The 22,661-nt window shown below is 40.2% G+C and overlaps 1 protein-coding gene across 2 annotated transcripts in view; it reads left to right on the forward strand.

The window, feature by feature from the left end:
* The window catches only part of LOC137145253 (ribosomal protein S6 kinase alpha-2), a 366,242-nt gene that overhangs the window by 245,380 nt on the left and 98,201 nt on the right, over positions 1 to 22,661 (forward strand). For both annotated transcript variants that reach the window (XM_067535976.1, XM_067535978.1), the window contains exons 4-6: positions 11,450 to 11,530; positions 12,487 to 12,566; positions 15,600 to 15,706. In XM_067535976.1, coding sequence (XP_067392077.1) covers positions 11,450 to 11,530; positions 12,487 to 12,566; positions 15,600 to 15,706 — 268 coding nt within the window. The remainder of the gene's footprint in view (positions 1 to 11,449; positions 11,531 to 12,486; positions 12,567 to 15,599; positions 15,707 to 22,661) is intronic.

The following is a 22,661-nucleotide window of genomic DNA, read 5'->3' on the forward strand; positions in this document are numbered from 1 at the left end:
TCAGACTAGATTATCACAATGGTCCCTTCTGACCTTAAAGTCTGAGTCGGTGAAAACAGTGTGTTTTGATTTTCCATTTTCAAATGACTTTTCATTTTGATATATATTTTAAAAATAGGATTTAGTTATATTTAATAAGTAAATTTAGAGAAAAGTAAAATATCATATATGCATTAAAATGTAATATATAATATATTGTAAAAATTACTAAACCCTAATTTTAAAATAAAAATGTCAAAATGGAAATGGAAATAATTTTTTCAAAACAAAATATTTCAGTTGACCCACATTTTTTTTATTTCAGAAATTTCATTTTGGGGAAGATGTCAACTCTTTTTTCCAATTAGACCAAAAATCATTAGAAATGTTATAATTTCTCATATAATGGAAATTCGGAGTTTTGACCAGATCTACTGATTATACAGTACCTTTATCCGTCTCTGGGCCTGTCATAAATAAAACTCAATTAATGGGACAGTGCAGAATCCCACTAGGTGCGGTCTCCGTTGGGACAGATATTGTGACATTGTCCATTCCTCCCAAAGATTCCCATTTGATATTATTTAAACACTTTCTGTCATGATCCTAACAACCTATAAGTACTAGACATCCAAGAGGCACAGCACAAGCCTCGTAGCACAGAGGGAGGTGCGGCTAAGATGACTTTGAGACACGTTAGTGCTGTCCGAGTCCTGGGTTGCTCTGGGAACTGGAAAGGTTGGTCATATTTTAGGTAGCCCTACGGGCCTGTCTAACTAAAGTCAGCCTCCCAGGACTACCCTATGTGTTGCAGCACTGCCTAGAATTTCAGCCCTGCCCCCAGCATGCCCTCTTTGCCAGGGTTTGCAAGTGGGTCCTCGGAAAGCAGCCTTGTAGCTATCTGCCACAGTGCCTGCACTGACAGAATCTTCCTTTGGCCTGAACTGGGACTTGTTGAGCCCCTTTATGTCACTTTGACCCTCCTACCCTGTGTAAAGGGGGCAGAGTGGGGATAAGGATTTCACTACAGGTCTCTTTGGATTTGGATGGACAACTCAAGGCGGGCTTTTAACAGTTTTCAACCATAAAAACTGCATTTTTCACTTCTATGAAATACTGCAGAAAATATTTGCTGTAAAAGCCAAAACATTGGCATTTCCACCCTTTCTGGCAAAGTGAAGTGAGCCAAGCATTTTGCACCACTATGTCTGTATTACCCACCTGACCTGAGTGTCTTCTTAAGAACAAAGAAAATAAATGATGATTGATTACACCAAGTTGGATGTATGAAACATGTCACCCTGAGAGCTCCACCAGTTCCTGGATGGCTGGTTCATCTCCTCAGACTGGAGAAGAGAGAAACAATCTCTTTGTTGTTCATGTTGACTGAGTGACATCACAGTAACAAGTGCCAGGCAGACCATTATTTAGCTGAGGAACATCCAACAGATATGAAACATTTGGGCTCTGAATAGAAGAGATGCGAGTTCTGACCTTCCATTGTAGGCGAGCCACTTGCTAGTCAACATCTCAACATGACAGCAGCAGTAAGGGGAATTAGAGGCTCAAAGGAGAAATGGTGGCTCCAGAGCAATGCTGAGGGGAAGTTTTAGGCTCTGTTTTGATTGATTGATCATCTTTGGAGTAAATAATGTAAATCGTGTAGGTCTTTTCCATATCTAATTTCTATGAGTTTGTACTAAATGTTAAAAGGGAGAACACACATCTTGGTGAGGGAAAAGAGGCCATCCTACTATGTAACTATTGTAAGTAATTTTTCATTATTTAAATACTGTATAAATTGTCAGCTAACTCCTCCCTTCATGATCATAACAATTTCCAGAGCAACTACTGATCCCATTTAGTTGGGCACCCTGTAGCCCTAATGCCTGGCTTATTTGTTCATTTCTTGTTTTAAGATTCTGTGATTCCTATAACATGGATAATTATTGCCTGTCAATGGCAGTTAATGTAGTAAGTGCTGGTATGGCTTGCAGTAATAATATATCATATATCTAGGCAATTAAAGGAAAATACAACATTAAATAAGGATAGGTAACAGGAGAAGTTGAGACCAAAATCCAATATTGCATGCATCTTTTGACAGTAAATCAGGTCAAATAAGGCAAATAATTCTAAATAAACATAATTTATGCAACCAAAAAAGTATGGATCTGCTGAGGCTGTGCTGAGAAGTTAAGAGCTTTTATTTGTGTGGGAGACAGGCTGGATAATCTGAGTGTGAGTGTAGAATAGAAAGACACATTTCATGTATATCCACATGTACACTTCTGTTATTCCTAAGGCTCTCTTCTCTCCTGATCACTGGCAGATTTCTCTGTTCTTCATCAGTCTTTCTATTAATGTGCTCCTAGATATCCAACAATTGGCCTCGTAGGTATTGCATATGGTGAATGTCAGCACAAAATTTTTGGCCCAATGAGTTTAAGGGCATATCTACCTTTTGAGGAACATTGGGTATATTACATGTGAGGAGGCAGTGGATTGGTGTGTGTGCACGCATAGGGATTTTTTTCTTTTATAGAAAATGTGATACTTTGTCTTTTAATTTTTTATGGAATTGAATTACTTTTATAATAAACTAACATATTTTTTTCAGTAAAATTTCTGATTAAGAACATTGCAAACTGATGCAGTTTGTCCAATGATTAGAACAGGAAATGAGAAAATCTGGGTTCTCTTCCTGATCTTGACACTGATTTATTGTGTGACCTTGGACAAGTCACTAAATCTGTCAGTGCCTCAGTTTCCCTGTTTATAAAACAAGGATAGCTACCTCGTAGTGACGTTGTAAGATTAATTTAATGTTTGTAAAGTGCTTTAGAGCCTCATAAAAAGGTGATGATATATGCTATAAGTGGAAAGTATTATCAGATGTTTTGGGTTATTTTAGAGACCTCTTTCGTTCCAACCCATAATTTAAATAAAGGATATCACCTGTCTACCGATAGCTGACTTACAAAAAAAAAATCCTAAAAGTAGAATTTGTTGGTTTATGTAAGAGCAATATTGAAAGGAGAAAAATGACCTTCACCCGAACTTGAGCTCTTAAAGTATGTCCTGTGCTGCTATTGATTTTTCTGAGTGCCTTTTAAGAAAAAATGTCTCATGATTTTGTTATCTGGTTGTTCCTGTGTAGCCACAGCTCTGAGCTTACGTGCACAAGCTCACTTTTTATTTCTCTTTTCTCATCTCTAATGGTTCCACATTTGGGGGGTGGGAAGTCTTTCTCCCAGAAAAGTAGCTGGTGCTCTATGGGAAAGGAAAAAGAAACATACAAAGATGTTCAATGGCATTCTGCACAAGCCATTGCCATTATGCTTCATTATTGAGTTGACTGTAGTATAACTTTGTTTTTTTTTCTGTATATTATAACCGATCCCTAGGATGATAAGGGATAAAATGAAGGGCTACCATTTTAGACAATTTAGGGTATGTCTTCACTTGGGTTAAAATAGTAGTGAAGATAAGTCAACTCTGGTTTTAACTTCGATTAGCAGCTCAAATTTAAGTCTAAAGGAGACTTTGAGCTGCAGTGCTAACCCAAATTAAAATCAGGATTGCCTCGTCTTTACTGCTATTTTTAACCTAAATTAGCCTTTTGGTGTGCTAACCCAAATTAAAGATTAAGAATAGACTTTTTTTTTTCTCAGTGAAGATATACCTTTAGTGTGATTCTCTGTCTACAAGAGAGTGGAGCAAGAGTAATTCATATTTTCTTACAAAGCACAACCATTAGAACCAGATTCTGATCTTGGTTGGAAAGCCTGTATTGCTTTGTATCTTGTAGCATCAGCTGCTGTGCATCTATTTTATCTTCTACTACATGCATGCATATTTGAGATTAGAATCTAGTTCTCTAAATTGGTTCCTTCAGATGCAGTAGACTGCACTTAAAAAAAAATTGAAAAAATGTCTGAAATAGCTTTACTTATGTGTTCACTATTCTGTGTTGTCTGCCACTTCATAATACTAAAAAGATAAGGTGGATGAGATAATATCTTTTATTGGACCAACTTCTCTGTTGGTGAGAGAGAGACAAGCTTTCGAGCCCTACAGAGCTCTTCTTCAGGTCTGGGTAGACCTCTGAGTGGCTAAATTCTGTTGGATTTTGTCTTTCTTTTCGCAGAAAGTTTGTGAGTAGATTGTGAAACTCATAATTAATCATATGTTTCTTCACGTTTTCCTATACAATTAGCTCAAAAACAGCTTCTTGTGTGCATTTGTTAGTTGCATAAGGCAATGGGAGTTAGGAAGTGAGGCGCTTCTGAGGTTCCTATTGGGTGCCTAAATACCTTTTAAAATGTGTCTTGAAGTCCTTTTAGATCCTAATTTGATCCTAGTTCCTCAATCAATAGGATCAATCAAATGCTTCTGAAAATTTTACCCAGTGTGAATTATGAACTTGATGATTAAATATACAATGTGGAATTTGCTTTGGGAAGCTATTTTCAAGTTTTCCTTCTGTTAATAAGGCTCAAACTGTGAGGTGTTCATGGGAAATGAACACACGAAGGTTATGATGATAATCAAAATTACATTAAGTTTTGAATTTGAACAGATATTCACAGAAAATGTTATCCACTGCACTCAGGCCTACGCATAACTGTGTTTGTGTTACACGTTCTCCTCTGCACCAATCCACAGAGGAGATGAGTTGTTACAGCCTCCGGCTACAGAGGCTTGTCTCTTTAGGTTAAACTGTAGCTGCTCATGCTTTTAGCTCTGGACATCCCAATTTCAATCCCTGGTGTTTCAGCCATGAGGAAACCACTAGAGTTGCTCCCCATAAAAATTAAATGTGGATTTTGTGGTCCAACTATCATTAACAGCATGTATATAGGCACCTGGCTGTTAAACCAGGAGCCCGCAATTTTACGTGCCTTGAAAGCTCCCTTACAGACTCAGGTCACTTACTCTTCATTCATTGAAACCCTTGGCACCAGCAGCCTTAAATTCTTGCTGCTTAGCACTAACACAAAATTAATAGGCTTGAAAATTCTCTCTCTCATCCCTCAAACATGTGAATCTGGCAAGGATTTTGGTGGTGGGGAGATATCCAGCTACCCTTAACCAAGGAATTCCACTGCGAGGCCCATATCAAACTCCCCCTTCTTGACTCTTTCTCAACCCACCTCAGTTGAGTTGAGAAAATTCTAGAAGTGGAAAATTCTAGCGATCATGAGAGAACTCATGTTAAATGGGCATGTGCCATACTGACCCCACCTGGCACAGGCAGAAGTGCATTGTGGTCTTTGCTATGCACTAGATGGGTTTCATCCCTTGTCAGAGGACAGGGCCTATTTCCCTTCCTTGGAGGTTCTAGTGTTCCTTAGGAGCCGTGCACGGCAGATTGCTACGGGGATGGAGCAAACGTGCACATACCCCAGCTTCGTGGTGAACATCTCTTCCCTGGCTGGCACTACTCAGTTTGAGGCTACCCACAGTGCACGTGAGTTTGTGGTCACCTTGCCACCCTTTACCCTGGTTTAAACTGACAGAAGCAAGCAAAGTAAATTCAGCCCTGTAACTTAACTACCACTGAACCAGTTTCTTCAAATGTAATTTTCTCCCACAATAAGGACTACTGAACAAGTGAGCTGGACATTTTTAGCTTCATCCTGTGGTGGTTTTTTTCCCCCTAAGTTATAAAAACAGAAAAAGAAAATGGTCATTTGGAACGAATGAATAAGGTGTAGCTTTTTTCCATGATTGCATAACTCAAAAAGAGCCCTGTCGGTTTTGTTCATCCCCTTTGAATAAATTCACCTTCAGGCTGGGGCCAAGCATGGAAAAAATGTCATAGGAACTGGTTTGAGGAAGGTATGAGCAACTAAAGAGGAGAAGTTAAATGTTTGTTTGGAACGCAGCATTAATTATAGCTCCCACTACAATCAGAAACTATAGTATCCATATCTTTCACCCTCAGCCTCCTCCCCCCCCACTTTTTCCTCTCTTGTGAAACTGTCTGTCAAAGAAACAATGACAAGTTACAGTTTAGAACAAATACTATTTAATTTTATTAACTTTCCCTTTATTAACACAGCTTTGTTTTTCCTTATAAATTAATACAGTTTTTACAGATCTACTAAATTGTATTGCATTTGCTCATATACATATTTGCTCATATACTAGCTAATGAAAAAAATTAATGCCTTTTAGCACCAATTTCATAGGCAAAATTCAAAACATTACTGTCAAAAAACAGTAAATGACCTTTCCAGTAAACTACAGTACAAACATCAACACCTCCAAATTAGAGAGATGGAGACCAACAAAAAAAATGCCCATTGTCCCCAAAGATGATAAAACACAAGTGAAGATGATGGTTTAAGAGCAATTTTCCTTAAATAAACCTGAAACTTACCCTGATATGGAGATGAGAAGGACACAGTTTTGAGGGCAGCATTTGGCCAAACTAATCCAAGAATCCAGAGAGGAAATCTTGGCCCTAGTGAAGTCGATGGCAAAACCCCCACTGACTTCAGTGGAGCCAAGATAATATCTCTCCAGAGATCTAATTGTGAGCACTTAGGAAATTTTCTTCATCTTTTTGCTAAATTACCTACCAATTTTAATCAGTATTTTAATGGGGAAAATTACCGTATCTCCTCTATAATATCTCCCTTTGCAGATCATCTAAGCCCCAGTTTGCTTAATTAAAGGTTCCCATTGTGTTAGTCTAACTTCCGGCTTAATTGGTAGACCTTCTGTGGCTTCTGCATCAAGGAAGCCCTTCTCATATGACACAATCCATAGTTAGCGATGTATTGACTCTGCTAGCTAGGGCGTGCATTTGGCCTAAAGCACATCTGCTGAAAATTAATACTTTTTTCCTTATTTAACTCTCGACCAGATTTGATGTCAGCAAATCACTCAGCAAGAAGGGATGGGGATTTTTGGTTTAATTTTCTTAGGGGAAAAAAATGCAATTGATAGTCTCTAAAAATGGAACTTCTTTTTATCAGTGGAATACACCTTATATTAATCTTCTTTCTCTTCCCCTTCACTTCAGTCCCTTGCCTCTAGAGATGCTATACCATCTTTTTTTAAAGTTTCTCCTCCCAGACCTATCATATTAAATGAACACATTCAAATGTGGATCATTTTTACTGCAAGTTGGTATACACTTTCTCCATTGTTGTAGGATATGACAATGTAGTTACTTCTGTTTCATATCACCCAGGGTAGCAGAAGTAATTTATAGATAATTTATTTACTCTAGTCTGGACAAATGAGTTAGTGGCACAGTCAGGATTAGCGTTAAGGACTTACTGAATCTCAGCCCTGTGTTTATTCCTCTAGACCAGCGGTTCCCCCACTTTATTGGTTCACATACCACCACCTTAAAAACTTGTTGTGAAGTGAACTGATGGAACATGAAGCTTGCCTACCGCAGTTTGGGAAGTATTGCTCTAGATTATACTTTCTCCATCTCTGTTGCATGGCTTAAAGTTGAGAGGCAAAACACACATTTTGGCCCAAATCCAATACTGAATACGCAGGATAAAAGTTTTCCTGTCACTAAGAGTTCAGCAGATGGGCACCATTTCCAGTGAACAAACTGTTTATGCAGATAAGTAAACATCTTGTATTAGTATACATGTCACCTGCCAAAACACTATACACTCCCATTTCCTGTGCACGTTGCTCTTAAACTTCTGTAGGAGGTGCAAATCCAAAAAAAAGCTGTAATGCACTGGAGATAGGATTTAGATATCTGAACAATCTAGTGTTATACATTCCCTGCCAGTACCAAGAAAGGGGTAGAGCTAGTGCAGCCTAGACAACAAATCCCCATCAAAGGCTTAGTCTTCCAATATGGCAGAGCAAAGTGATCCATATGAATAGGTCCTCTTCATAGACAAGTTTGTTTTGGAAGAGACTGAGTGAATTTAGGATGATGCAAATTGTCCCCATGCCAGATGATCCAGCAAAGGACAGTACAAATTAAGCACACCCATGCAATGACCTAGACTACAGGAGGTATCCACAATGTTCCAGAGACACATTGATGTTTTTTTAGTTCACTGGGCCAAGCATCCTCATCCCTCACATCCAACCACATATTCAGACCCCACTAGTCTCTCCCCATAGGATCTGGAGGATAATCCCACAGCGGCTAGGACCCAGCAATCTGGAATGACTGAGCCAGACATGATTCCGTTTACAGACAATCAATAAATGTTACCCATTTATCCTGGCTCCCTACATGCCAGGATGTGGGCACTCAAGGTTTGGAGCCAGTCTTGGACACTAGCACCAAACTGCAGAGTGTGGCAGGCGGAGCATGTTCACACACAGGACCCCTCCTGTGGAAGACTTCGCTACAGGAGCTTAAACTGAGCCAAAGCCTGACCCTGTTCAGGAAGGTCTTTCCCCATGGACACCAGCCCCAGCTACGTGAAAAATGTAGACTGCAGCAGGAAGACCTTGAGCACATGGCAAGTTTCAGGATATGAGAGAAAAGAACCTGACCCTCCCCTACAACCAGAAAGCCTGCATAGAATGGATGGTGGAGGAAGAGGGAATGTGTCTTGATTTATGCTGCCTATAGCCTTGTATGCCACTTAAATACTGTGGTGACAGGGCCTTACAAATACTCAAGATAAAATAGCAAAACATCAGCTGCCCCCACCCTGAGGAATGTTAATCCACAGAAGAAACATAAGTTTAAAAACATGCACATCCCAGAGATGCTAAAGCAACAGGGTAAAAGAGGCGATATGGGAGAAGGGGAATAGAGAGATCTGCTTTGCCACAGACAGTGAGAAGGCATCTGAGCAATGGGCTAAATAATAGATGCTGTGACATTAGGATGCCAGAAGTTGGTCCATGTAATTGCTGTTCTAAGGGCACCCGTGCCAGGAAATATGCTCTCTCCACCCTTTTGCATTACATATCACCCACCTATGAGTCAAGCTGTAACCCAGATTAGCCACTGAAGTACCTGGGTGCCACAACAGTCTTTTTAGTTGCCACTGTGGGGAGGATGGGATATTAGAAGGATATGTGAAAAGAGGTCATCAGACCAAGGCCTCAGAGATGCTGTGATGCATGTTCTGTGGAGACATAGCACTCTCCCCAGTATCACATGTGCACACTAAAGCTTCCATCTCCACGTGGGGAGGCAGATGGCATTGCAATATGACAGGCTAATGAAGTTCCAAAATGTGTAACCACCACCTGGGTGAATTATGTCTCATGATCCGAGCCAGATAGGCCTAGTGGGAACTGTTGAATGTGTCACAGAGACAATCACACAACATGTAACCGGGTTAGTGTTGCCAGCCCCCAAATCCCGAAATTGGTTTTCAAAACAGATGCTGTCTTATGAAGAATAAGAGGCATAACAGATCTGCAGTCCATAGAAATACTGACTAGTAAGAACTGGGGCTAAAGAGCAGAAGCCTGTGATACTGAAACCCCTTACACACATGGCTCCCAAGGCTCAATTCAGTCCCGTCTTTACTAGCAAACAGTGTCTGTCCGCCCCCTTCCAGTGCTGTCTTCCTATTATAATATCCTGTTCCTCATATAGCAATGTCCTGATACAGCCCCTGCCCTCCGTGCTCTCACCAGCACAACTGGATCCTGGCACTCAGTTAAAAACACAACACCCTAACCACGGGCCAGGAGAAATACCAAATGGGGTGAGGCAGTCTTGCTATTGTTCATGGCTGTAGTCACATGGCTGTGATGCAAGTATACACACATCACAACCACATATCACCTCTGCTAATAACTGCTATTACTTAAAGCCAAAGCTTTTTATAATGTGTTGTAAAAAATACAATAAATGTCAGTGTAGCACTACTGTCACACACTGACGGTATGAGTGATGTGGTATGCATAGCTAGGTGGTTAGGGTTACCTCTCTACCGTGTCACCTGTGGATTTTGTAGCTCGGGGCTGATGCCTGGTGTACATGAATGTTTTGGGGGTTGCTTGGAATGTGGGTGTTGGTGTGGTTGGATTTTACTACAAAATGGCTTGAATTGAGGAAGCAATGTGAATGGCTAATGAGGATTACAAGACCATGCTTACATGGGTCCTGGCTTAAATAAACCATTAAAATAGCTAGAGACCCAGACTTTCCCAACATTCAAGGGTTTTCATATCCGAGATTTTGGTTTGGACCAGTGTCTATAAACCGGTGGTTCTCAGCCTATTTACCATTGTGGCTGTATATGTAGCTCTTTGTGTATTACGTAAGCCGCATCCACACAATATGTATATTACCTATATTGTCCTGAGGTTGTCACATGGACCTCAGCTGTGTGCTGATTGGGCCGCAAGCAGCCCACGGTTTGAGAACCATTGCTATAAAACAACAGTTTTAAAACACAGTTGTACAGAAGCATGTTTCGTTGCACTGTGATATATTCGTTACTTGGTTGCTGGAGGCACTCAGCCTTTGACCTTCCACTTATCAATACATCCAACGCACATACATGTGACAACAGAACCACAATGAGGCCTCATGCATTATTGACTAAAATAGATTAACACCACAGTGGGTGGATGCTGCAGCTAAGAGATGAATAAATAATGTGGTACAAGGAAAAGGAACAGTAAACCTAAAAACTTCATTATAAAATCAGTAAAACTGTGATCAAGAAAAAAATACATCTTTAGGATCAAGGGATGTTAATCTGAAAAGTGGAACCCATTTTGGTGTCTTGAAATTCTGTTAAACACAGTTGCTAGTTACATGATCTTCCGTTTCAGTCTTGATTAGCCTGAACCCTAGTCACATCTGTAATTATTTTTTCTCTTATTCCTCATTCATCTGATCCATAAAAAATCATTACTCTTGCTTCTGCCCTGCAGTAATTGTCTCTGCACATGTAAATAATAGTTGCCTCTTGCCTCAGCCACAGACTTTTACTTTTTACTGATTGTATCTGATTGGGAGCCTAAAATATTTCATCTAAACCACATCCAGGTGTTCAATGAGTCATTCTTTCTGCTAAATATCAGCACAGCACAAGTACACTTACATGCACGCAAGGTTAACCTACCATGGGCTCTTGGTTAACTTGTCATGGTCAGTTGTTGTTATGTTCTTTTTATTTTAGTTAGATATTCAGTTTATATAGTTTTATTTTACATTAAAATTGGGTTTTTGTAAACTGTAGTCATCTTCCTATTATTTATATTGCCCTACTGCCTCACAGCCCAGCCAAGACTAGTACTAGTCATTGTACAAACACAGAGAAAGAGACAGTCCCTGCCCCAAAAGCATACTTTCTACATAGATAAGGGAAATGGATAAGGGCAGGGAAAGAAGCACAGAAAGGTGAAGTGACTTGCCCAGGTCACACAGCAGGCCAGGGGTAGAATCAGGACTAGAATCCAAGTCTCTCGAGTCCCAGTTCAGTGCTGTCCCTAGTGCCCCATGCTGCCTCTTAATTGATTGCTGTTTTCATTGTTCTTTTTCTGCTAGTTCGGGATCGGGTACGATCAAAAATGGAGAGAGATATTTTGGCAGAAGTGAATCATCCTTTCATAGTCAAGCTTCATTATGGTAACTATAACAAAATGTTATTCTCATTCACTCCTCAAGGTGTTCTGGGAATTGTAACGGGGTTTGTGTCATTTCATCAGAATGCCACTTTGCTAAATACTACCCCCATTTCAGTTACTACTGTGTATGCCTTAATTTTCCTTATATCACAGGAAAAATTCAGTATGATGAAGGCATTGCTATTCCTCTGTCAAAATATATCTGATATGAGGTGCAATGTAACGATAGTGTTACCAGGATGTACTGGTGAGATAACAAAGATGCATATGCCGTTCTACCTGCCCCTTTAGGAAAGAGTTAGGAAATAAGAGAATCTAATAATCCAAAATGATTAATAATTGATAGCACTCACTAAATTTCTATAAACTAATGCAATGCTTTCAGTTATGCAGAGCAGCGTCTCCCTAGGTTTGCCTGTCTCAGCCCAACAAGCTCCCTGAATTCCTGAAGAGTCCTATTGCTAGTGCAAAGGGGCTTCTGTGAGCAATTGAACAGTCGTGGCTATCCCCTTCCACAATTCTGGGAGCCTCTCTGACTAGTTTTACTTTTTTCTTCTCCTCATCCTGTGCAACGGAGGGCAGCTTTAGCTCCATAAGGTACGTCTGCACAGTAATTAAAGGCCTGCAGCTGGCCCAGATCAGCTAACACGGACTCGCGGGGCTTAGGGCTTGCTGTGTAGGCATTGGGGCCCATGCTGGAGACTGAGCTCTAGGACCAGATGCTAAGGATGGAAAAGAATGTACTGGTAATCAATCTCCACCTCCCAGCTAATACAGGATTGTTCCCTGTAGCATGGGCTGCATTGCTTAGTCCAGCAGAGCTCGTTCCATTCTAAAAGTGAAGTGCTAAAATGGTAGGAAAGTAAGAGAATGATGCAGAATTAATCAATAATATTCATTCTTTGGAGGCTTTGTAATGATTAAAACCTCCAACATCTCCATTCTTTTCTAATGCAGCATTTCAAACAGAGGGGAAGTTGTATCTAATACTAGATTTCCTGCGGGGAGGGGATCTTTTCACGAGACTCTCCAAAGAGGTAAGCTCATTGATTTTTGTGTAGGACACAAAATAATGTCTTGGATCATTTTCAGAATTCGTGTGTGTGTGTCTGTGTCTGTGTGTATTTTCATTCTATGTAACTGAATTGGAGCTGTAATTTCTTATAATTACCTCAAGCCTTTTTTAATATTTGTATCTACATCATATGATGAGTGACATTTCTGACAGAGTGCAAGCATTATGTTAATAGAAAATTTAATTACAATTTACTCTCATAGAACAGATAATTGTTAGTTCCTTCTCATGGTAGAATAACTCCTGACTCATTGCTAAAAAGAGAGACATGCTGGCTGTGATGTGGAGAGAAAAGATATAACCAGATTGCCCACTCTGTGAAGCCTATGCTCAAGTGACCATGTGTAGCAGGGTCAGGTTCTGAGTGGCTAGAGAGTTGACAGGAAGCTCGGGTTAAAATGCCAAAATCCCTTCTGGGGTTTACAGTTTATTTCACCAGATATTTTACAGTCTTAGCAGAAGTCTCTCTCTTCACTCCTTCAAGTAAACTCTAAAATTCAAAACAAACAGACCAGCAGGGTAGCCCTTATGTCACCCTCCTCTGCTCCGCCGAGTTACTTGTTATGTCTTCTGGTGAGTAAAATTTGTGTCCCTCTTTCATGGAAATAACCCAGCCCCTCCTTACTGTAAGTGGATTCATCTATACCTGAATAGCTCCCAGATGGGATTATCTCTCTGAGTTGACTCTCTGCACCCTTTGGAATTAACACAAAAACACAAGGGGCGAAATCCTGGCCCAGTTGTAGTTAATGGATTTCATTGGGGCCAGGATTTCACCCAAGTTTGCTATGTGGCTCTGCAAAGTCTTCTCCTAAAGGCATTGCTAAGGCAGAATGCAGTAGGTTTGTGAGGACCTCTCACTGGGTCATTGAAAGACCAAGGACACCTTGTCGTTCGAAGTTAGCCATGCTATTTTGTCTCTGCCCTTCCGTCCCAATAATTACATTGCACTAGCCCTGGACAAAGGTGGTGACTAATCCTTCAATCCTCCAATGATCTTTCTTTAATTTAAAGAAGAGTGAGCCAGGCTTCTCACTCTCTTTCCCTCTGTAACTTTTGATTCTTGTTAAACATATATTATTCATAATACCGCACCTTTTAGTCTGAATAGAACATTTCATACAGATCTTATCCCACACTGCTTCCCAGAGTGAAATGCCCATAGATTTACAGTTACATAAAATAGCAGAGGGGAGAAAACTGATAGAGAGAGATGACGAAAGAATTGTTTTCAGGTGAAATTTGAAAAGAGGGGGAGAGTCAATGAGGAGGTCAGATACACGACAGAGAGAAGGGTCTTGCACCAATCCTGGTGAGACGGTGTAAAAGAACAGACCTAGAGTTGCAAAGTGGAGGGTGCAAATAAAGGGAGAGAGAGAGAAGGGGCTGTCTATAATGCAAGCCAAATCCTTCAAACATTGCTCTCACCTGAAAATTGGCTTTTTAAATTCATGTAGAGCAATGACAGCAAATGGTTTTGTTCTGGGGTTTTTCTGAGAATGTATTACAATATTTTAAATTCTAGATTGAATTTGGTTCTACCTAGCACCTACTAGAGACAGTGGCGGAGGATGTATTCCAATGACACTTTTGGCTGAGCCCAGCAGAGAGTACCAGTCTCTGACAGAACCCTTGTCTATTAGCATTACAAATTAGCATTGTCTAGAACTATTAGCATTACAAATACCAATGGAGGTGGGGATGGACACAGCTGTGAGACATAAGCGAAGACACAGCGCGTGGCAGCTGTGCCAGCTAACCGGGCAGCAACCTGCAGAGTGTGGATAGTACTGTCTCCTGCAGCAACTGCTGGGAGTAGACCAATAGCCATCACCTTTTTGGTGCTAGCAGTTTTCCTCTCAGCTGCTTACCTGCTCCTCTCCTTTCTTCCTTGCCCCTGGAAGGAGCATCTCGGCTTGTCTCCATTCTCTTTCCTCCTCACGGGTTCCCCCATATTCCTCTCCACCCCCGTGCTGTCCTGGAGAGGTGATGAGAGCAGCTGCACCACCAAAGGAATGTCTCCACATCGCCATAACTTGGGTCTTCCTCTTGGTGCTGATGGCTCAACTCCTGGCTGCCAGCCAGGAACTGCTCTAGGAGACAGCATTTTCCCACCTCTGCAGGTGATGCTTTAGAAGCAGCCATCTGGGTAACCTGCAGCTGTTGCTCAGCTCCCTGAGTTCTGCCTCACAGCTAGTACCTGCAGTCACCATACTTTAGCAGTCAGGCTCTAGGGTCTTGCCATCCCCCCCAAGCTAGACTAGTGTGTGGGGGGAGGGAGAGCCATTTCTGGTCCTGTAGGCATTTTGCCTGTGCTGTGGCTTCTTCTGTGTCTGATGATGTTACACTTATGTGTCCGCAGGTAAATAAAAGAGGAGCTCTTGTTTTAAATACCTTGTCCTAACTAAGAGCCAAAGCCCACTGAAGTCCATGGAAAGGCTCCTATCGACTTCAGTGGCTGTTTGGGATCAGGCCCTGGGTCTACACGTGCTGCACATTCTGTTAATATTTTGGAACCAGATATAAGCCAGTTCATAAAACAAAAGGCATTTCAGTTCACTGTTAGGCAAAATAAGTCCATGGCTCAGCTTGTGGGAATTTGGGAACCCCAAGATTTTAGTAAACAAAGATATAGGTAGGTACTAAAGACCTGGCTGTTCACTGTTGACTTTTTGCCATTGACGTTAATAGACTAAAGCTCAGCCCTGGTTTGTATTCGTATGTAATGTCATCTGAACTGACCAAAATCAAGAATGAAAGCAGCATGATTTAAGGGAGAAGAAAACGTAGCTGAATGAACAGAATTTTGTCTTGTAACAAGGAGAACCTGGGGAGGAAGTTTTATGTGAGTGCTGACAAAGACTGACAAATTGAATCTGATATGATGGTCTTTCTTGCAATCCTGAGTCAAAGAATTCTCCCGTGCAGTTGTTTAAAGCAAATCGGCCTGCTATCATACAGTAATTAGACTTCTTCTTCTTCTCTTTCTGACTAGGTAATGTTTACAGAAGAGGATGTCAAGTTCTACTTAGCTGAGCTGGCCTTGGCTTTAGACCACCTCCATAGTCTTGGAATCATTTACAGGGATCTAAAACCAGAAAAGTAAGTTAATGAGAATAAATTAACTGAAAACACGTATATAAACCTTTTAAATCACTTCCTTGTTATGTTAGTACGTTACAAAATGCCAAAGACAACTCTCTGGTATCTTTTTCCTTATTTTATCTGAGGCCCTCATCATCGTCATATAATCTGAGCATCTCACAATCATTACTAGATTTTATCCTCAACGCCTTTGTGAGGTAGGTATTCTACCCATTTTACATATGGAGGAACTGAGGCCCAGTGTTGGTCAAATGACTAGCACAAAGTTATACAAGAGGAGTACTGTGGCTGAGCCAGGAACTGAACTCTGGTCTCTTGAGTCTCAGCCCAGTACCCTATCTATTAGACTGGCCTTCCTACCTTACCATTTCAACATGAGGTGACACAACATCTGCTACAGTCCAGCATTATATAATCATACCAAGTGGGTGCCGTATTGCTTTTAACTTGATAAATTATCTCAGTTCAGAACAACGTATGGAATGAGGGCCAGATTCTGATCTCATTTAAAATGAGATAAATCTAGAGTAATGCCATTTACTTGAATGGCATTGCTATGGATTTGTACCATTTTAATGCAGATAAGATTTTGACCCTAAAGTTCTTTTCTCAATTTAAAAAAGTCTACTTCTATTTGTAACAGTGAACCAAGATAAATTGGCCTTAATTCTTCTGTTTTACAAACTCGTCGATGATGTTAGCTAAATTTTGACAAGAGTAAGTGTAATGTTTCTAAAACACTGTTTCCTTTTAAAAAATATTTGCATTTACTACTGAAATAAACCAAATGACTCCCATAGTGAGATGACTGAAGGTCAGTTGATATTATTATGTTGTTCTGTTCCAGCTGATGTGTGTTTAGCATACATTGTTCCATGCCAATTTTAATAAAAATGTGCTTCAACTTTTAAAAGTTCTAAACCTTTGTAATGAAATATTCAGATTTGTTTAAAGGAGATTACAGTCTAATGCAGTAACACAGCCAATCTGACTATCAATTATGCTTGCAAACTATAACAGCATAGCAATATTCTTTCCCTTCATGCTATGCAATTTAAATAAGCACAATTATTTCTTTAGAATGGTATGTGATCAATTTCATACTTCTGAAGGAAAGAAGAGGCCAAAGAATATTGGAAGCTGGATTTTGTAAGAGGTGAGGAGTTGAGGGCAGGAAGGCAGTATATCCACAAATACTATACAAATTACATAACCTTCAAATTCAGTTTCATGTAGATATTGCAGTCATTTTGACAAATGAGTAGATAATGACGTGGCTGAAACTATCAGTCATTTGGTCAAAAGACCATTTCACAAAGGACTAAAAACTTCTAGTCATTTTTGGTTAAGTGAAAATAAGAAACAGAAATTTATCAAATACAGAAAGTCACCCTCTGAAGTAAACTCTAAAGAAATAAGTGTATCACTTTATTGCTAAATATCAAATATAAGAGAACATCTTTCATCAATAACAACAAATGCCATGCATTTTTGTCTCTCTGTCTACCAGCAACTCCTTTGATTTGACTTTGTTTTGGTGCTTAATTCATTCATGTTTGCTAGGCAATCTCATATTGCATTCATGAGCATAGAAAAGCTAATAAATAAATAAAACAGTGTTTGTGATCTTTGATTCCGATTGCTCTTATTGAGAATCATGTGCTAGAGTCCTCTACTTGATGATATTTTTGTTTCTTTTGTTGGGGATTGAGCCATTCTCCACTGCCTGTTGCTTTAGACCAGTGTTTCTTAACTGGTGTTTCTTAACTGCTTTAGACCAGTGTTTCTTAACTGGTTCTTAACTGTTTCTTAACTTGCCCAGCTAGTCCCAGTTTCATTCCCCGGCTCCCAGTCCCAGTCTCCCCCCACTCCTCCAGCCCAGTTTCTGCCCCTACCATCCAGGATCCTTGTCACAAACTACACCTCCCACCCGCACCCACAGATCTGGCTCATATCCCATCATGTCCCCTTTGCATTTGAATCAAACAACTTCCTCCTCCTTGGTGCCTGGGCCAAGCCAGGGGGTCACTGAGAGCACAAGAGTGCCCGGCTTCCTGCTCTCAGTTCAGGTGCCCAGACCCTGCACAACCCACAGCAGCCCAGAGCTGCAATTTTAGGAAAGGTCCTGCTCAGCCTCAGAGCATGCTCAGTGCAAATGGAATCTCTGGGAATTTAGCTGCTAAAACTCTGAACATGTTCAAGCTGCAATTTTTTCAAAGGCACATAACTTGGCCAAACTAGGGCAGATTTTCATGGGGATGCCAAAATGCACATCCCTGACTAAAGGTCACCCCTGCTAAATTTCAAGTACCTGCTCCAAAGCATGGGGATGCTAGAGATTTTTACACACAAATGGTTGCCTGCATTTTTTAACATGAGCAAAACAACGTATTTCTTCCTAGCCTCATTCTTGAAAATGGCTGAACTGTTTTAGATGAAATTTTGCCCCCTCCTCCCCACCCAAAAAAAAGACCCCCAAAACATTCAGCCTGAGGCAGATACCCAGCATTGAAAAATTTAGCCCAAACACTTGAAGTTTGGCAAAGATTATAATTAACTGAAAACAGGGTCTTAAAATAGGAAGTGTCAACAACCTTACTAGGAAGTGCTACCAATTCAGTCTTTAATAAATGACTCAGAACACATAGTAAACAAAAGCTATACAAGGAAATCCTTCTGATTACATTGGTGTAGCTAAGGGCTTGTCTACACACAGATGTTGGTACTGCTTTAACTATACCAATATACTTAAAGTGGTACAATCGCACATATGTGGACACAGTTATACAGATATAAAGGTGCTTTATACTGATCTAGCTATTCCCTTATGGGAAGGGGAATAAACTAGCCTATTAGGTATTTTTATACCAGTATAACTGTGTTCACACTAGGGGCTGTACTGATATATCGGTAAAAAAAATCACACTCCTAACCAAAATAATTATACCAGTACAATAACTGTGTGTAGCCTAGGTTTAGGAGAGGATGGCATGAAAGCTTGTGATTTCATCAGAACTTTACAAAGCCATATTGGCTGATCTGATCCAAAGCATTAAAGAAAAAGAGACAAGTTAGAAAAGAACAGTTAATTGTTAGGAGATTTTATGTAAAAGCTACATTAGGAAATATTTTTCTTTCCAAATGTTATTTTCAAGCAGCCTTTTTTTACATTAATTTGGTTCAAACCCCATGTGAGAATGCTGAATGTGTCTAATATTTCAGAAATAATCAAGCAGAACTGTAATACAGAACCAACAGCATCGTATCTGTCTGTAGATCCCCTAGCCAAAGTGCTGAAATAGAGTGCTGAGTGCAACATTGGCTGGATTATTTACATCACTTCATAAAAGCTCAGCTGAGACTGAATTTCCACCTGCCCCATGTACTGTTTTATATACATATATATCATTTTGATATACTGTAGCTGAGGTTCCCAAGTTCAGTTAAAACTGATATTGACTGCTAAAAGTCATGCCAAAATTAAGGTGATGATTTACTAGTAAATATTAGTTTCAGCTGTAAAAGTCTGGAATATTTTTTTTTAACTTTCCATTCTTGCTATCAATGAAAAACTACTGGACACAACTTTTAGAAACTGTTAGGGTGGTCATTCCTTAAAACTTTGTTTTGCCTTAGGTTACCAGATAACATTACCTTAGTATTAGCAGTGTTCTCTTTGCTTCTCTATATGCCTCATAAAAATATCTAGTGAAAATCGCAAATCCTGAGTTAGTGTTATTAACTACCTAGGACAATTGACAAGTTTTTAGTGCAACCGCTCCACACCAGGAAGTGTTGTGCTGCTGATTGCTAGACGATTTAATCCAGCAGTTCCCAAACTGTGGGTTATGACCCCAAGTGGAGTCACTTCATCAGCAGACAGCAATCCCGAGCATGCAGAGGACACCATTTTACAAAATGGCCTCCTCCACACAGCGCGACTTGACACACACCATATCACGAGGTCACGTCACATGGAGGATGTTATTTTGCCAGTGGCATACCGTGGGTGTCCAGCGCCCGGGGGCCAATACTTGTATTTGCACCTCCCCCCTCCATCAGCAGCAGTGGCAGTGCCCCATGGGGGGGGGGAGGTCTGCGGGCCCGTTTACTGCTCTGCTCTTCCCCACTCCCCCCTTCCCCCCACCCCATGGGGGCGGCGGGCGGCAGGAGTGATGGGTAGATGTCCCCAGGCTGCCCAACAGTGACAAGGGGCCAGGGAGGGAACTTCCTAGCCCCTGCAGGCCAAGGTCCTTGTGGCTCCCTCGTTGCATCCAGCATGGGGGCGGAGGGGCCAGGAGGACGGGGTCAGGGAGCCAGGTCAATGCAGCACAGCCGCTGGGGATGTCAACAGGGGGTGGCTCCTCTGAGGAGGGCCTGGCCGGTTCGGTACGCCATTGTATTTTGCTCTACAAAATGGTGCCCTCCATGCAGCATGACCTCACACGCACCGTATGTGGGTGAGATTATGCAGTCCTGAGGACACTGTTTTCTAAAGCAAAATGGCATCCTCCTTGTGGTGTGAACTTGCATGTACATGTGTGCGAGGTCACACTACAGAGAGGACACCATTTTTAAACTGCAACTTCCATGCTGTCTGAGGTAGTTGGAAACAATACATCTGAAAATGGAGTCATGCAGGGAAAACGCTTGGGAACCACTGATCTAATCCAAATAACCAAAAATTAGTCTTTCTGGGCCAACTTTTATTTGCCAAAAATGTTCCTTCCTTCAAGTTGCTTACCAGCTAATTCTGACTTTTACATTAATTAATACTTTTCTGCATGAGTGATCTCATTGTTTTCAGTGAGACTACCCACGTAGTAAGATACTTGCTCAGTCCTGTTGACACCAGTGGGATTATTTGTGTAGTAAAGTGCAATTTGATATAAGAATGGTGGAATCAGGCCCTTAAATGTAGCAATTAAATGCCAAAAAAGCATGTACAGTTCATGAAACTCCTACATAAAAATTTATGTTAGCATTAATGGTGTGGTTAAAGTAGTCTGAAGGATTTGGGAGAGTAGCTTATCTCTTACCAAGAAGTCATAGATAATTTTTCCTCTGTTTGTGACTCAAGGGAGCAAATTCAGATTTGACGTGATTCTGTTGTAACTAACTCTTCATTGTCTTCACTGACTGCACTAGAGATACATAATGAATGAATTTGAACCAAGAATCTGCAGTGCTGAGGTTGTGGGACATGATGCAAATATTGTACCACAGTGTAAATACAACAGAATTTCATAACATCCTAAATTTGTGTCTCCTGTTTGTTGAGGATATTTTAATCTCTGCAATTGCAAAAACCTTTCAATCTGCAAATCAAAACCTGCAATCAGACGAAATTCAAAAGGTGTTTCAGATTTTCTTACCAACCAGAACGTCTGGCAAAGTTTGCTGAAAGGCCCCAAATCGAAGTATGAAATAAATTTGACCAAAATCACGAAAAACTCAAATAGTTCCATGTTATTTTGGCTCCAGACCAGACCAAATTTGGTAGTTTTGGCTGAGCTTCACTCTGCGTTTGGGCTTGTTGGAACATAAAACTCAAAGTGAATCCTAGAAGACATGAATCAGAACTACAAAATAGTTACAGAAATTGCTAAGTGTCACAGACAGAATCATTTTAATATTGATTTGACACGTACAGTAATGTCAATATCCAATGGGGAGGATTTTTTGTTTAAGATTCAGACTTGGACTTCATATGTCAGTTGTAATGCCAATTCTACCACAAACATCCTTGGGCATATCACTCTATGTTGCTGTCTTTGCTTCCCCACCTGTAAAATGGAGATTAATGTACTTACCTGCCTCAGACCATGATCCAATCAAAGGCAATAGGCATTGGTTCAGGCTGTCAAAGATTAAATTCATTGTTTGTGTTTTAAGATCTTAAAATTGAACTGATTAGAGAAGTGCAAATTATTATTATTACTATTATTATTATTATTTATTAATTTGGAAAAATAGAATGTGAAGAGAGAGAGTTTTACACAGACACTTTCTAACCTTACATTGAACCAATAATTATGCATAAAGAAATATAAAGAAATTCCATCTTAGAGCTTTGGTGATACCATTGGAGTCCTCAGTGGAATTATGACCTAGTATAACTTACTTATCTGTTCTTCCTCTTCTTATAATTATCATTTTAAACCACTGAATTGGAAGAAAGTTTTTTTTTTTTTTTTTCCCATGCTTGAATCACATTAACAATGTCTAATTTCCTTTTTTTCCCCCCTGAAAACAAAAGTAGCTTAGTTCAAGTTTGCTGATCTCATGTGTAGTGTCTGAAATAATTGTGATTGTCACAATAGAGCTTTCAAATAATGATAGTGTAAAGTAAAAAGGAACTGTAAAAAGAATAAAACATAAAGAGAGACGACAGGAGGAATGATTGAAGAAGAGGTTTGTTTCCACAGTTACTGGAGAAGTTTACTAAGTGCCAGTCGTTTCTGTCAGGATCATCTGTGGCAGATACAGTGGCTGCTTCACTAATTTTAAATTGATTCATTGTAGTAATGAGCGTTTTTTTCCTCCAATTCATTGCTCATCTTCCTTTTTTCCCCTCCAATGTAATTTTTGGTTCATAAATATGGAGTTCTGTATATTTTATACGTTGTAAGGGGAAGAATTACTCTGCGTGCATCCATCCATCCCCTCCCCATTTTGTCCTTGGGCAAGTGTAAACTGTAAGTGTAAGTGACAAAAGTGTAAGATTCCCAAAGACAAAAATGTAGCATTCAGTGGACTTTGCAGCTTGCTAAGTACAAAGGAAATGAAACCGGAACATTGTATATGACTTATCCCCTCAGTGTAGGTATTCGTGGTTATGCAAAAGGGACAGAAACATAGTCTATCAAATATGTGGAGCCTAATGCAGGGAATCTCCTCTCCTGCATTGCAAATAAAAATTCTTTCTAATCTCATCTTTTTAGAGTCTAGA

The sequence above is a fragment of the Emydura macquarii genome, unplaced genomic scaffold (genome assembly GCF_026122565.2).
Source record: "Emydura macquarii macquarii isolate MOO-44397 ecotype Brisbane River unplaced genomic scaffold, CSIRO-AGI_Emac_v2 contig_3517, whole genome shotgun sequence".
Lineage (NCBI taxonomy): Eukaryota > Metazoa > Chordata > Testudines > Chelidae > Emydura > Emydura macquarii.